Source organism: Nylanderia fulva, unplaced genomic scaffold (assembly GCF_048542155.1).
Source record: "Nylanderia fulva isolate GAGA-0341 unplaced genomic scaffold, ASM4854215v1 Scaffold223, whole genome shotgun sequence".
NCBI classification, from domain to species: domain Eukaryota; kingdom Metazoa; phylum Arthropoda; class Insecta; order Hymenoptera; family Formicidae; genus Nylanderia; species Nylanderia fulva.
Window position 1 is genome coordinate 157,165 of NW_028190288.1, and position 17,502 is coordinate 174,666.

At 39.5% G+C, this 17,502-nt stretch overlaps 1 protein-coding gene across 1 annotated transcript; it reads right to left on the reverse strand.

Moving 5' to 3' along the window:
- Nucleotides 1-11,788: 11,788 nt before the first annotated feature.
- LOC114931834 (uncharacterized) lies at nucleotides 11,789-16,300 on the reverse strand. The gene has a single exon (XM_029303980.2). The coding sequence runs from the start codon at nucleotides 16,298-16,300 to the stop codon at nucleotides 11,789-11,791; it is 4,512 nt and encodes a 1,503-aa protein (XP_029159813.2).
- Between the last annotated feature and the right edge of the window lie 1,202 nt (nucleotides 16,301-17,502).

Consider the following 17,502-nt stretch of genomic DNA (forward strand, 5'->3'; position numbering starts at 1 on the left):
TACACGAACAGAAATGCTCACTCTGACATATAACATTACATTAGAAATAGTACATATTGTTATATTCCTAAGGAATATAACTAATAAGATATAATTACTCATATTACATCCGCTTGACGACAGTTGCCGATCGCGCGAAAAACGCAAACAATACACGCGGAACCGAAATTGCACAAAAGTGCAAGCAAAGCAGAAGAACCTTTAAACTTACTTCGCTTGCACCTAAGTTTTTGACCAAGAAGGTCCGTTGCACCCCTTCCGATCAAGGAACCTCCGAAAAAAGCGATACTATATAAACCGAGCAGGAGACGCGCCCGGCAGTCGCTCTCGTAAGTCGTTAATTAAGAGTAACCACATTAACCGCGTGCGATCTATAACATTTTATCGCAGTCGCGCACGCAATTTGCGAAGTCATACGTAATTGCTACCGCTCAACTAGTTAAGTAACTAGAAAGTGTAATATTGTGAAAATAAAGATAACGTCAAGTGTTTAGTTCAAATAAAAGTTCTTTAATAGTGAGAACGTAAAGTGAATTAATACAATAACCTCGATCCAAGCCCTGACGCCCCGGATCCTCATCCTAATTTGGCGCGATCCCTTGTGCCCGACCCGAGGCACACAACAATATATATATATATATATATATATATATATATATATATACACTATGGCCCGTATTCATAGTACATATATATAAATATATATATATATATATATATAAATATATATATATATAAATATATATATATATATATATATATATATATGTACTACGCCGTTTTCTCGAAAATCAATTAATCTAACCGAGCCGAATATAAAAATTGCTATATATTGTTTAAATTAATTTTTCCTGGAAATAAGTAATTGTAAGTTTTACGCCCTATCCCTTTACTAGCAAAATATTTCTATTCTATCTCAGATATTTAGTAAGTCATCTCTATATAATGACTTTAAAGCTGGAAAATAAATAATAGAATATTTTAATAAAAAGCAAATTAAAAATATATGTACATAATTTTTTGATATATTCCTCAAAGTTAACGTCATAAAAATTATAACCCTCAAATTGAGCGAACGCAAAAGGTGAAACCTCGTGCCTGCGGCCGGACGAGTCCACGAGACGCATCGGTGAGGTGAGACAAAGCCAGAGCGATGGATCGTTGGTCCTTGTTTGACTCAGCTGTTCGATTCTCAACTTGGTTATTAGCTGAATAGTTTGAACATAAATCATATCGCGAAATCGAACCATTTACCGTACTTTTTACCGAGCGTCACGTAGTTTATATCCACTTTGTTAAGGAGCGCACTAGTACACGCAGCCGCTGAATCCCGATGGCCGCTCTCAGGTTAAGGTTTCTCTCTGATATATTTTCTTTTAATACAAATTTTAGACATCTTATTGTCGAAGACTTTAGCACAAGATGATTCGATATTATTAAATTATTTAGATATAAATTTAAAGATATAAGACAGGCAGTAAGAGCCAACTCGCGGATGACAGTGCGTTATCCTAACGAAACTAAATTTTTCGTTAGGATTAAGTATCTGTGCACAAGGCACCAAATATTTTACTTGGTCACGGCCAAGATTTAAAATATGAAATAATCTCATATTTGAGATTTAATTTCAATAACCCTTTCACCCCCCTACGGAAATAAGTAAATGCAAGAGAAAAATATAGATCCGAAAGTCGCTGAATCGGGAATCGAACCCGAGACCTTTCGCTTGCCGGGCGACTGCTCTTCCAACTGAGCTATTCAGATCCTTTCAATTCTATACTTTTCTCTGCTATATGCAATAATGTTGATAAACAAACGCGTTTTTTTTTAGTAAATTATTTATATATGAACATAACAAATTATATATAGATTAGGAGGAAACAACTCGAAACAGAAATTTCATTATTTATTTCATTATACCAAAGTGCTCGAAATGTCTTGGCTATTTATTCATCACTCATCCATACGCTTTGAATCCAAACATAGATCGTGTAGAAAAAGTATTGCCAAATCTGTAGCTATAAAGCACTAATTACAATTTTGTTTTAGACTAAAATCATGTATAAAAGCATATTACCTACAGTAAAAATTAGTCACAAAGAAATTGTGGATATAACCTTATGTAATTGATAATTGTGAATGATTTAAAGATATGTTACCACCAATGTTAGAAAATAAAATATATTTTGTCTTTAATTGGGTGGAATACAAGAGTTACCAGACAAAAATGGTATTAATAATAAATTATAATATTACTACCTATTTTTGGAGAGATTACGAAGATTTTTATCCAAAATAATTATCCATTATTTTTATGTTTTGCATATGAAACTATAGGCTACATCTCTCATCATGTTCATACATATAAAGTTTCAAAAAATTATAACAAAATAAAAATAGTAACTCAAGAGAATGTTTCCAATCCATTCCCTATATATTTACATGGAATAAGCAATGGTGAATTGTATTGCGTATTTACGTTGTTGTAAATACTGATTTTTTTTTCAACTTGTATTTTTTAACTATTTTCAATTTATATTATTAACTTATATTTTCCAGATTCATTGGAGTTTCTATGATTCTTCTGAATAAAATTTTAAAGAGTATTGACGTACTGTGCTTAAATTATTATATAATAATATATTTTAAATTTATAAGAATTAGGCTCGAAACTAAAAAATAAAATAATAACTAAATAGCTTATTAAGAGCCTGACGCGGGAGACGGTGCGTAAATAAATTTGTATAAGCTAAATTAGCTACAAACTATTATTTATTTTAATTATATTAGTACGTTTCGGTCCCTCGCATTGGGACATTTTCAGCAAAACTGTCGGATACAAATTTAATAAACTTATTATATAACAACAAATGTTAGATACAAAAAATTAATAAAATATTATACAAAATTCGAACCTGAGAAACGAAAAAACTTGTTAACTTACATTTAAATCAGTCGTGGTCAATGATCTTCGATATCGTATCCCACGTTTTATGTTGTATATGTAAGTCTTTTTTTTTTTTTAAACGGTTCCGGCCGTAAGAAGTGTACTTTTGTGGTCCGGGTTGTTAAAAACCATGATGTGAGACACCCTTTAATATTGGCACAATTTTCATGGTATAATTGATATGAACAAACATTTAAAATATGTGTTAGGACTTACTGTATTGTCAGAAAAGATACCGAAGATCTCGAACTGTCAAACATGACTAAGCGCTCACTTGTCGAAAATCCTTGACATTGACGTTATTTTAAAAAAATAGCCTAAATCTGAGTCGGTATGTTTATGTGTCATAATGATTAAATTTTTTTTATAAAACAACAACTCTACTGAATATTTAAAACTTCTCTAAATTGTCAACAATATTAATATATGCGTATTGTAGGCTTTCCGTGTCGCTTTGCAGATTTAAGCTATTCTGCTGCCTTTTTATGCATATCATCTTCGACATCAATCTTTTATTGTAAATACGCTCCTCATCCAAAATCTCCACATCATTCCACGCAAACTCGTGACTGCTAAGCCTGTGGTCAGTGATCACAGAATGTTGTGTCGTGTTTTTCGTATGATTCAGCGGTCTGTTTTGTACTCAATTCAACATATTTTACGTTTAAAGAGACAATTTATCGACAAACATATGGCACGCCCATGGGATCTCCGCTATCCCCTATCATTGCTAACACCACTCTACAAGATTTGAAGATGAGTGTGATCGGAACTCTACCTGTTGATCTGCCTTTTTATTATAAATACGTAGACGATATCGTGTTGGCTGCTCCCTCCTCTATGTTAAAAACATTGTTAGAATGTTTCAACTCAATACATCCAAGACTGCAGTTCACGATGGAGGAGGGAGTGGACAACCGTTTGAATATTTTTGATTTGACCATAATAATACGCAGAATAATTTTATAATCGTTGATTGGTACCATAAGCCTACTTTTTCAGGTAGATATTTGCATTTTGAGTCCCTCTCTGCCACAAAAAAGGCACCATTATTGGATTAATAGATAGAGCCTTTCGGCTTCCTCATCCTCGTTTCCACAAAAAGAATCTCGAATTCGCAGTAAATACCTTATTGTCGAATGAATACCCCCTCTCATTAATATTCTGCACCATGCAAGCTCGTCTAAAAGCTTTAATTTTAAAAAGTATAAACAACGATTTAACAACTAACATATTAGACGAAACAAACAACAACCATACATATTTCTTTAACATCCCATATGTACCGTCTATATCGGAGAAATTCAGGTCTGTTGTTCGTGATCTACAGACCAGATTGTCTTACACATGTATTAATAAACTCAATCGTTTTGTTCGAGTACACAAAGATAAGTTACCAAATGAAAAAAAGAAAAATGTAGTATATAAAATTGCGTGCAAGGACTGTAATACATTGTACGTCGAACAAACAAGCAGATTCCTAAAGACGCGCATAGCAGAACATATGAATCATATTACGAAAAACACGACACAACATTCTGTGATAAGTCTCCTTTTATTTCACTACCTTATGTTAATAGCTTAGGCAATATCGATCGAATTTTTAAAAATATCGGATTTAATGTTGTTCATAATGTTCTTAAAAAGCCGAATCATTTGATCACACTCGGCAAGGATAGACTGCCTACAGATAAAAAAAACTGAAGTAGTTTACAAAATTAATTGTAGGGATTGCAACGTGTCATACATCGGACAAACAAAAAGACATCTTTGTACACGTGTAAAGGAACATTTTAGCAACATCAAAATGCATTTGAGTAATTTATCAGTTATCAGCAAACATAAAATTGAATTCGATCACGATTTTGACTGGACTTCACCTGTTATCTTGCATAGTGGAAAAACACGTAAGAAAAAGAGAAATCGCTGAAATGTTCTTTATTAAAGGAGATAATAACGCTATTAATTTACAAAAGGATACTGACAATCTAAGTAATATCTACGACAAAATAATAAAGGTCGTTTAGTCTCCAATAATTCATCCAATAATAATTCCTAGTTTTACAACTATGTATAACTGTGACAATTGCGATCACAGTTATAGAAGAACCTCCCCGACCTGTAACATAAATGTAGACGTCATTATAAAAAATGGCTTAAGTAATATGCAACAAGCAATAAATGATAACATTATTGCGCGAAAAAAAACAACAGGCAATAATTGCAAAAAATATATTAATAGAACTATTTCCTATGGTTCTCATCTTATTATAGACACAAGTATTTTTAGTGATCCTAATTACATGCATGATCAAAATATTAATATTAAACACAGATTGGATACTATATCTAAAACTATTGTCGTTGATGATAATCTCTATATCCTGTCAGGAGTGATATCATATATTAAATTCGGCAGTGGTTATAGTAGTGGACATTACATTGCGTTCACGTACATAGGAACGCAATGGTACAAATACGATGATCTAGCCACAAAACGATCCACGGTAAGTGGAAAAGAAAACATATGTCCACACGTAATTATTTACGTTAAAAATTAATAATATATAATAAGTTACAGGCAATAATAAAAAAAATAAAAAAAAATTCTAAAATAAATATAAAAAAAATTTAAAATTAATTAATGAAATTAAAAAAATTTAGTAATAATATATATTATAATAAGTATTATAATAAGTAGTATTAGTATCTAGTAATAGTATTGTATGTATAAGTATATATAAATAAAAAACTTTCTACCCCTCTGGGACTTTAAAATTTTTCAAATCTGCAACTTCAAGGAACCAGAACTGTTTAATTTCGCGTCGTAGCGCTTCGATCATTAAGAAGAATCGTTAGAACTCTTCGGGGGGCTACCAGAACTCTCGAGAGAACTGCCGATTTCCGAAAAAAATTTCTACCCCTCTGGGACTTTGAAATTTTTCAAATCTGCAACTTTAAGGAGCCAGAACTTTTTAATTTCGCGTCGTAGCGCTTCGATCATTAAGAAGAATTGTTAGAACTCTTCGGGGGGCTACCAGAACTCTCGAGAGAACTGCCGATTTCCGAAAAAAATTTCTACCCCTCTGGGACTTTGAAATTTTTCAAATCTGCAACTTTAGGGAGCCAGAACTTTTTAATTTCGCGTCGTAGCGCTTCGATCATTAAGAAGAATCGTTAGAACTCTTCGGGGGGCTACCAGAACTCTCGAGAGAACTGCCGATTTCCGAAAAAAATTTCTACCCCTCTGGGACTTTGAAATTTTTCAAATCTGCAACTTTAGGGAGCCAGAACTTTTTAATTTCGCGTCGTAGCGCTTCGATCATTAAGAAGAATCGTTAGAACTCTTCGGGGGGCTACCAGAACTTTCGAGAGAACTGTCGATTTCCGAAAAAAATTTCTACCCCTCTGGGACTTTGAAATTTTTCAAATCTGCAACTTTAAGGAACCAGAACTTTTTAATTTCGCGTCGTAGCGCTTCGATCATTAAGAAGAATCGTTAGAACTCTTCGGGGGGCTACCAGAACTCTCGAGAGAACTGTCGATTTCCGAAAAAAATTTCTACCCCTCTGGGACTTTGAAATTTTTCAAATCTGCAACTTTAAGGAGCCAGAACTTTTTAATTTCGCGTCGTAGCGCTTCGATCATTAAGAAGAATCGTTAGAACTCTTCGGGGGGCTACCAGAACTCTCGAGAGAACTGCCGATTTCCGAAAAAAATTTCTACCCCTCTGGGACTTTGAAATTTTTCAAATCTGCAACTTTAAGGAGCCAGAACTTTTTAATTTCGCGTCGTAGCGCTTCGATCATTAAGAAGAATCGTTAGAACTTTTCGGGGGGCTACCAGAACTCTCGAGAGAACTGCCGATTTTCGAAAAAAATTTCTACCCCTCTGGGACTTTGAAATTTTTCAAATCTGCAACTTTAAGGAGCCAGAACTTTTTAATTTCGCGTCGTAGCGCTTCGATCATTAAGAAGAATCGTTAGAACTCTTCGGGGGGCTACCAGAACTCTCGAGAGAACTGCCGATTTCCGAAAAAATTTTTACCCGAATTATCGATTTTTAGAAGGGTGAAAATTTTTTTCGGTATTTGACAATTCTGTTGAGAGTTCTGATAGCCCCCCAAAGAGTTCTAGCAATTATCCTTAATTACCAAAGCTCTAAAATTGATAACAAAAAAGTTATGCCAAGTTAAAGTTGCAAAAAATGTGAAGTTGGCCCCCCCGTATCTTCAAATGATATTTTTTCTATTTTAAATGGCGGAACTATTTCTAAAACCGATAGAGAACTTTAGAACTCTTAGGGGGGCTATCAGAACTCTAATAAAAATTTCAAATTTTTGAAAATGAGGTGCCAGCTTCACAGGGGTCCGCTTCAGCGACTTTTCGGACCTATATTTTTCTCGCCTATTTTTCTCCATATGTAACTTTGAGATTAATTTATATATGGAACTTAGTAATCTCAAACCAAGAGATACAGTTCCGAAGAATTAATTTTTCGCACTTGGGCTCTATTGGCCAATTTAAAATTCATATATTATATATATAATTTTAATTTGTTGAATTTCTATTATGAACATAATTTTAATTCGCCGTATTTCTTTTATATAAATAATTTTAATTTTTTATTTTCCATTATGTTCATAATTTTAATTCTTGAATTTCTATTATGCACATAATTTTATTAGCCGTATTTCTATTATATAAATAACTGAAATTGTACCTAATAGAAATTCGGCCAATTGAATTTATGTACACAATAAATATTTGATGAATTAATATTATAATGCATAATAGAAATTCAAAAATACTTATGTATTATACAGAGTAGAAATTCGGCAAATCAAAATTTAAAATTTAATGAAGATTCAAAAATTAAAATTAGGTACACAATGAAAATTCAAGAATAAAATTATGTACATATAGAAATTTAGCGAATTAAAATTATTTACATAAAAGAAATACGAGAAATTAAAATTAGATATATAATAGAAATTAGGCAAATTAAAATTATTTAGATAAAAGAAATACGGTGAATTAAAATTATGTACTTAATAGAAATTAGAAATTCAATGAATTAATACTTAAAAGGAATAATAAATAGCCAACGTAAACAAGCAATATTATGATTAAGATGTTAAATTGTTAAAACATTTATTAATCTTTATAACTTAATTAAAAAGTTTTTACATATACGTTTCGACTACACGGCAGTCTTTCTCAATACAATAAATTGTTGACCACAAACACATGGTTGAGACGTCGTAAAGCTCAATAAATGATTTACTTGCTAGTCTGATCGATTAATCTCTACAACTCCTATTTAAATACTAGTGATTGTTATTAATAATTTTGGGAATTTATTGATACACTCCTGGATTTGGATATGGAGAATATACATACTGAAGGCTTTTTTCAACACATATTGAGGCATTATGGTATCAGGACCTCGTCCCTCATGAAAGAATGGATTAATTATAACAAGAGATTTTACACTTCCAATCAACAATTGATCTTTTTATTACACTGTAGAAGGTACGATATAATGCCTTCGCATATTAAAAATTTAAAATTTAAGATCTCTTTCCGTAGTAACAATGTGAAATGTAGGTTTAATAACATTATTAAATATGAACGATATATTAAATTCGACCCAAACTAGCCAAGAAATTTTTATTTTATTTCCACAACGTTTTGACCATCTGTTTTTGGTCCTTTTCAAGTGAAAAATTCTTTGATAAAAGCGCAGTTAGTTGACATTGTTGTCATGATTATTAAACAATATGATTATCGGAATTTTTTAAAAACATTTGAAATAACTTTTGAAAGAACTTTTGAAAGAAAGTAACCGCATCTTATCGTTATAATGGATCGTCAAAAAACTTTATTACTATTAAATCGTCAAGGTTCTTATTAAATTATAATAAATTTGATAAAAGGCTGTTAAGAGCAGTAAATATAAAAATTCAAATTATGTTAGAAAATGAAGTCATATATAAAAATAATGTTCTCTAATCTAATGTCTAATAATGAATTACAATAAAAGGTGACAAAAATGAATTAGACATAAGTACTCTTTAAATACAAATACAAAGCGAACGTTTCGGTCAATATTTTGACCATTATCAACGCTGATTAAATTCTGAATTTAAAAACTAATAAACGGTGTCATAACGGTAATATATACATCAAGCATAGTCAAAAACGTTTGTTCCCCCCTAAAGAAACCCCTTTTCTCTCGCATTTATTTCCTTAAGGGAGAACAGGGGATGTATGGAATTAAATCTCTTGTAGAGATTATTCCAATTTTATATCTTGGCCGTGTCCAAGTAAAATTTGATGCCTTGTGCACAGATATTTAATTCTAACGAAAAAATTTAGTTTCGTTTAGGATAACGCACTGTCATCCGCGATTTGGCTCTTATTGCCTGTCTTATATGTTGAATTTATATTGATACTACAGAGCCTTGTTTAAACTCTTAATTTAATGTGTTTGTTTAACTTATTTAAACTGAAGTAGGAGAATTTCGTATTAAGATTCTTTGTGATATTTTTAAATTGTTCAGATATGCTTGGTAAATATGGAATGGTAAAGTATGAATTAGGTGATTTTAGAATAGAAATACTATTGTTAATAATGTTGTTGTTTTTATTGATCAGTAAATTTAAACGATGGTTTATGGTTTGAAAAATTAATTTAGTAGAGTAGCCATTATTAATTAATATATCAATTATCAACTTTAAGTTCTTAGTATGGAAAATTGGGTGCGATAATAAAAATGCTTTATTACTATTGTTTAATAATCATGACAACAGTGTCAACTAACTGCGCTTTTATCAAAGAATTTTTCACTTAAAAAGGACCAAAAACAGATGGTCGAAACGTTGTGGAAATAAAATAAAAAATTCTTGGCTAGTTTGGGTCGAATTTAATATATCGTTCCTATTTTAAATACCACTAGCGACGTTTTAAGTATTCAATTTGATTATTAAATATAATCAATAAAAGTTATTAAAACTTGAAATTAAGGATCTGAATTTTGATTTAAAGTTTTTAAAATCAAAAATAAGAGTTGTTGAGGATTGTTTACTAAATTGTTTACCAAATAATGTCATAAAACGGTTTTTTAAACAAAGCAAACAAAGACTTCTTAATTTTAATCGCACAAAGAAAAATAATGCAATTAATAAGTTTAATCAATTGAAACAAAAAAGTGATACTGAGTTTGACCCTTTTAAGAACATTGATATATATATATATATATATATATATATATATATATTATATATATATATATATATATATATATATCTATATATATTAATTAAAATTTTAATTTGCTCGTGTATTGTATAAAACAACAAATGTATTCACAAAAGGCCAACTTATCGAGCAATATTTAAGATGTATCCAATTAAAATTTATTTCATAAACAATATATTGAAATTACAAAAAACCTTCCATATATAAACGTTTCAACCGCACGCGGTCTTCCTCAGTATAACAGTGTTACTTAATTTATAATTCTTACAAAAAATCATCCTATTCTTAAAATTTACTAATAGTCCGTTAATTCGAGTCGAGAATATATTAGAACTTGCGTGTTATAATTTGTCATGTTTTAAAAGTATTCGCCGTAATAAAATCTTATGATGTTGGATCTCGTAAGTTATTTCTTCGTTTTTAAGCGAGAAATTTTTCATATCCATAGGCGCTGTGATTGATAAATAAATAACGATTAACGTATGTCTACTAATATATAAAAGGCCTTATGTGCACAACGGATAGCGGGAAAGGACGGTCGGAAGCGAGACGATAGATAGGCACTACACTCGACACACACGTATCGTTAACAAAAAATATATTTCACTATTAACAAAAATTACAATTGTTTTACCGCACAGAAATTACCAAAAGATAGCCGAGTCGAATGTATAAGAAATGAATGCAATAAACGAGAGAAAAGCCGGGTCGAAAATAAATTACTGACTGTTCCGCAAGCAACGGTAATTAGACGAGAAAACCGAAAAAGACAAGCGATCTTTTTCGGAAAGTAGAAGCACACTCTATTCGCGACGAGCAATCGGAAAGAGCGCCGCGGTCACGAGAGAGGAGGTTTATATAGGCCCGGATTTCGAGAACCTTCGCGAACATTTTCCCTTGTTCGATCGAGATGTTAAGGGCGAAAGTACGTTTACGATAATTATTTACCTTTTAGCAAGTCATATTTTGTTGTTATTGGCACTTGATTTTCTCTCCTCTCGCGCGACCGCGGTGTTTACGATTAAAGTGAAAGTTAACGCAAGCGCTTCTTTTTTCGCAGGCGCGAGGTATATGTATACTTGTGCGGCCGAGCGCGATTTAAATAATATTAAAGTCTGTCGGTTACAATTTAAGGTTTTATATACGTAATGTGCATGCTGCATGCTTATATTGCATGAATTTGATTGTAATACATTAATGCCCTTCCTTTCAGCTTTCTTTATCCGTTCGATTTCGAACATTCCGCCCGCCTTGCAGTACACCTGCAATATAAGAACCGTAGCGCGAAAGTAAGGGCGCGCGCCTATTCACGCGCTAGCGAGTGACTGACACGTGGAGCGCACGTGCTCCGACGGAATTTGTCAATAGAATGCTGAGCCGATCAGCTGTTTGTGTCGGGCGTCAGTATAGACGCGTGTCGGTTAAGCGTCGCGGAAATTCGGAACAATCTTTAGTGTTCTACCTGTAACAAAGTATGGTGATAACATGAGTGCAACGATATGACGGTGATGTGCAAATGAATGTGAATATCTAATAGCGGAAAGTGTGAAGTTTTTTTTTTTTTTTTTTTTAATTAGGTTAATCGCTTACGACGTGTGATTTTGATTCGAGTGAAACTTCGGCGCCGTCGGTCAAAAATACTAACTTGCTTACGGGTCGCGTCAAATTGGTATTAGCGGTACGTAGTTCGACCACGCGCACGTGGCCGTCGGATCCCGGGTGCAAGCGCGTGACGCGCGCGAGCGGCCACCTCGTTGGTGGAGTATGCTCGCTTCGAATCAAACACAGCCGACCGATGCAAGCCTCCTGGTTGACTCGGGACCATTTTGGCCGATGGGCCAGCGTATGTAAGTACTCGCTGGACCACCGGGACCAAAAATGGTCCCTCATCTGTTGCAGGAGCTGCCAGCGCGATAATCGGGCCGAAGGTTCTCTCTCGAGCGACGGTTCTGGTACGGCGGAGAGAGCGGAACCGATTAGGAAGTGTCCCGGGGTGAGAGCCGCTACATCCTCAGGATCATCGGACAGGGGCTGCAACGGTCGAGAATTGAGGCAAGCCTCAATCTGTGAGAGCAGCGTCGCCATCTCCTCATAGGTGAGCCGGGCATCACCTATTACTCGTCGCAGATGGTGTTTCATGGACTTCACAGCGGCTTCCCACAAACCGCCGAAGTTAGGTGCCGCCGGTGGATTAAAATGCCACCGGATTTTCTCCTGTGCGGCGAAGGCGGCGATGCGGCGTCCGTCGGCACTGGCAGCAGAGAAGAGAGCGCCTAGCTGCCTGTCAGCACCCACGAAATTGGTTCCGCAGTCGCTGTACAATGATATACAGATCCCACGCCTGGAGATCAGCCGGCGCAAGGCAGCGATGAAGGCGTCGGCGGAGTAATCCGAGGCTACGTCGAGGTGAACGGCTCTAGAGGCTAAACAGATAAAAACGACAATAAAACCTTTCGATGCCTTGTGTCCGCGACCCTTAGAGGTTCTCATCCAAACCGGTCCGGCGTAGTCGATGCCGGTGTGGAGGAACGGCCTGCTTGGTTTGACCCTTGGCTCCGGGAGGTCGCCCATGAGAGGCTGTGGGATGGCGGCTCGCCATCTTATGCACCTGACGCATCGGCTGATGCGTCTCTTCACCAGCGAGCGACCTCGAGGAACCCAATATTCCTGACGTAAAGAGCACAAGGTCAGCTGCGTCCCGCCGTGTAGAGTCCGCTGGTGGTGGTCATCGATGACGAGGTTAGTAAAGGTAGACTCGCTGGGCAGTATTAGCGGATGAGTGGCATCATACGGCAGGTCAGCGTTGCTGAGGCGCCCGCCGACGCGTAGGAGTCCCTCGCTGTCCAGAAATGGATTTAGTTTCAGCAGGGCGCTTCGCGACGGCAGCGGCGTTCCATGTCGCAACCGTCTAATCTCTTCTTTTAACTTTCCAGCCTGGATCAATCTAACCCAGGAGAGGCGGGCTTTCGTCAGGTCGTCGGCGCTGATTTCGTTCGACTGGCTTTGAGGGTGACGAAGCTGGCGGTGGATCAGCCACCAGCGACGGCACCATGCAGTGATCCGCAGCAGTCTGGTCAGAGAAGAATAGCGCAGCAGCAATTCTGACTCGGGTTCCAGCTCGGCAACGGCGGCGGCGTGGGCCCGAACTCGTCTCTCTGGGAGGTCCTCCGTTGGAATCTCCTCTCCACTGTTTATCCACGGGCTGCTCTCCGTTGCTAACCATTCCGGACCTTGCCACCAGAGCGGGTGGTCAACCAGCTCACCAGGATATAGTCCCCGAGAAGCGCAGTCCGCTGGATTTTCTCGTCCTGGTACGTGATGCCAGTGGGCATCAGGAATCAGCGTTTGTATCTCGCTGACCCTGTTGGCCACATAGGTGGCCCACGTCGATGGATGTCCTCGGATCCAGCCGAGCGTGACTGTGGAATCTGACCACATGTGAAGAGGTGCTCTTTCAGCTCCGATGATCGGCAAGGTGTGGGCGACGAGACGGGCCAGAAGAGTCGCTGCAGATAGCTCCAGTCGAGGTAATGATACCTGCTTCAATGGCGCGACCTTGGTTTTGGCAGCTAAGAGAGTCACCTTAGTAATGCCCTTTGTTTTGCTCTTCAGGTAGATCACTGCGGAGTAGGCACGCTCGGAGGCATCGGCGAATCCGTGGATTTCCAACATTGATTCAGTCACACCTCCCAGCCATCGAGGTACGATTACTTTTTCCAGAGCCGGCAGTTCGCTCTGGAATCGTAACCATCTTCTCGCTTCGTCGCAAGGTAGCGGAGCGTCCCAATCCAGACCTAGCAACCAGGTAGACTGGATGAAGATTTTTGCCAATATCGTTGTTGGTGCCAGCCAGCCAAGAGGGTCGAACATCTTCGCTGTCAACGAAAGTACCGACCGTTTGCTGAAGGTCGACAGTGTGATCGCTTTGGTAGCGAATGCGAAGAGATCGTCACGAGGTTGCCATCTTAGACCGAGCGTAGAGTGACTCTCGCCGGGCAGCCACCATCTAGACTCTTGTCGAAGCCGGTCGTCGGGCTCCACTTGGTTCAGTAACAGCGAATGGTTTGCCGACCATTTCTTAAGCGAGAAGCCGCCCGCCCTGCAGATCTCCTTCAGCTGTTGGATCATGACCTCGGCTTCCTCCATGGTCTCCGCGCCTGCCAGGATGTCGTCCATGTAAACGTCGCTCAGCAGGATGAGAGCTCCCTTCGGGTAGCGATGTCCCTCATCCTCGGCAAGTTGGCGCAAAGTACGGATCGCCAGATAAGGAGCACAGGAAAGCCCGTAAGTAACGGTACTTAGCCAGTACTCCTTTACTTCGTCGTTGCTGCTCTCTCTCCATAATATCCTTTGCAGACATTGGTCGTCGGGGTGCACAAGGATCTGTCTGTACATCTTCTCGATGTCAGTCGCGAAGACGTAGCGATGGCGTCGCCAACTCAGTAGGATGTCGGCCAGAGAAGGTAGTAAATTCGGTCCCGTTGCTAGATATCTGTTGAGAGAGTCTCCGTTTGGCAAGGAGCTCGAGCCGTTGAAGACTACCCTCAGCTTTGTGGAGGTGCTGTCAGGACGCAGGACCCCGTGATGCGGTAGATAGCAAGCTCCAGGACGCGTGGTAGTCGAAGGCGGAGCAGGCATCATGTGGCGCAGGTCTAAGTACTGTTGCATGAATTTGACATACATACCTCTGAACTCGCTCTCTCGATCAAATTTCTTTTCTGTATGTTGCAAAGCCCGGCGGGCGGCGCGGATTGTTCCAGAGAGATCCGGTAGAGATTCCGTCGTGGGCAGGCGCACGACGTACCGGCCATCGGCGTTGCGTGTGTGGTACTGACGATAGTGCTCCTCGCACTCCCGCTCGACCTTGGTGAAGAGCTGAGACGGCTGTCGAACCTCTTCCTGCTCCCAAAAGCGACGTACCAAACAGGTGAGGTCTTCCTCCACTTGGCAATGGTGGGAGGACATACGTTGGCAGCGTGTATTATCGTTGATGGCTCCTGAGAGTATCCAGCCTAGCGAAGTTTGCTGTGCCACCGGTTCCTGAGGACTTCCCTTTTTCAGACCCTGGCGGATGATCAATCCGTAGACGTCGGCGCCCAGCAGAAGGTCTACTGGATCAGCGGAATGGAATTCTGGATCGGCTAGCTCCAGGTCCCTGAGATGTGTCCAGGATTGCAGGCTTCGGCGGCATCCTCCGGAGAATAGAGTCAGCTTCGGCAAAATCAAGGCGGAGACGGAGTTGGACGTCTCACCGTTGAGAGCTCGAAAGGTGAGCTTGACCTTGCCCTTGGCGATTCCCGTCCTTTGCTCGCCGAGTCCATAGACGCTGACGGCGGCAGACGTGCGAGGCAGTCGCAGTCGTTGAACCAACCGCTCCGAAACTATGGTCGTCTCTGAGCCCTGGTCGATCAGAGCTCGGGCGGGATGCCATGATCCGTGACGATCGAGGACGCGGACTCGAGCAGTGGCGAGCAGCACAGTGACAGAGGCGAAGGGCTGTCCTTGAGCCACGTGTGATGTCGTAGCGGTCTCGGCGTCGCGGAAGGCGTCGTGCAGAGAAGAGTGGTGCCGACTGCCGCACGTCATACAGGTCTTTTTTGACGCGCACTCAGTCAGCTGTTGGCGCCCCAGGCAGTTAGAACAGAGGTTCTGTTCACGTACAAACTGCATGCGCGCTGTAGCCGTCTTCTCCTTATAGCTGCTGCAAAACATTATGAAGTGGTCCCCCTGGCAACCGGCGCACCGACTTCTGGACCTGTCTTTCGGCTCAGTTTTCTTTACGTGATGGCTTCGAGTTGCTTTGGTGTCGCTGCTGCTGCGGCTGTCGTTCTTCACAGGAAACAGAGCCTCTAAGGTATGCAGCCGTCGCTCTATGAATCCTTCCAATTCGGCGTAGGTAGGCGGGTTGGTGGTGTGGCTGATGACGCTCTCCCATTCGCGACGCGAACGATTATCGAGCAGCTCAACTACAAGGTGAACAAAGAGGTCCTCCGTGCGGTCGATGGGACGATCGATGCTCTTCAGCGAACTTACGGTTGTTTTTACGCCGTGGAAGAGTCGCCCTAGCTCAGCTGCGGATTCGCTCTTCATTTTAGTAAGAGCCAGAAAGTTGTTGAGGTAGTTACGAGTTAACAACCTCTTGTTCTCGTAGAAATTGCTTAACGTCTTCCAGGCGATCTCGTAATTTTCATCCGTCGTACTCAAATTGCGTATTAGCAGTTCCGCATCACCCTTTACACAGAGCTTGAGGTAATGCAGTTTTTCAACAGGTCTGGCTGCCTGGTTCCTGCCGATGAGGGATTGAAAGAGGTCTCGGAAGGACGGCCAGTCTTCGTACTTCCCGGCGAAGGTCGGTGGCTGGATTTTTGGCAGCGCTGTCCGAGGAGCGGAGGTCGTTGGCGCGGCCGAGGTAGAGCTGGCTGCCTGCAGCCGCCGCTGGAGAGCGCTCTTTAAGTCGAGCATGAGGCCCTTATTCTGCAGGTAAGCTTCCTCACCTAATGACGGGATGTCTTGCTTGGCGTAGGCATCATGTTTTATCTCTTCCACACGATCGGCTAGCGTATCGTTAATTGCGTCGAACTTTTCCCACAGCTTCTCGAGGTTTTGAAGCCGGGCCTCTACTGCGCCGAGGGTGATGTTGGCCTCGCCGAGCTTCCGCAAGTTGTCGTACGCACGCGAGATCTTGCCGTATAGTACCGTGGCGGTGGCAATGATCGCCTTTGTTTCTGCCATCTCTCACACTGTCTCTCTTTTCCAGGGGCACTGGTCACCGACACTTAATCACGATCGCTTCCGTGGCACCGGATTAACAGGAGGTTCCGGATAAGTATCCGGCTCGAAGGACCAAAAAATGTGCACAACGGATAGCGGGAAAGGACGGTCGGAAGCGAGACGATAGATAGGCACTACACTCGACACACCCGTATCGTTAACAAAAAATATATTGCACTATTAACAAAAATTACAATTGTTTTACCGCACAGAAATTACCAAAAGATAGCCGAGTCGAATGTATAAGAAATGAATGCAATAAACGAGAGAAAAGCCGGGTCGAAAATAAATTACTGACTGTTCCGCAAGCAACGGTAATTAGACGAGAAAACCGAAAAAGACAAGCGATCTTTTTCGGAAAGTAGAAGCACACTCTATTCGCGACGAGCAATCGGAAAGAGCGCCGCGGTCACGAGAGAGGAGGTTTATATAGGCCCGGATTTCGAGAACCTTCGCGAACATTTTCCCTTGTTCGATCGAGATGTTAAGGGCGAAAGTACGTTTACGATAATTATTTACCT

Excerpts from the sequence above, each read along its gene's own strand:
- LOC114931834 (XM_029303980.2), bottom strand. The coding sequence starts at position 16,300 with ATGAAGAGCGAATCCGCAGCTGAGCTAGGGCGACTCTTCCACGGCGTA.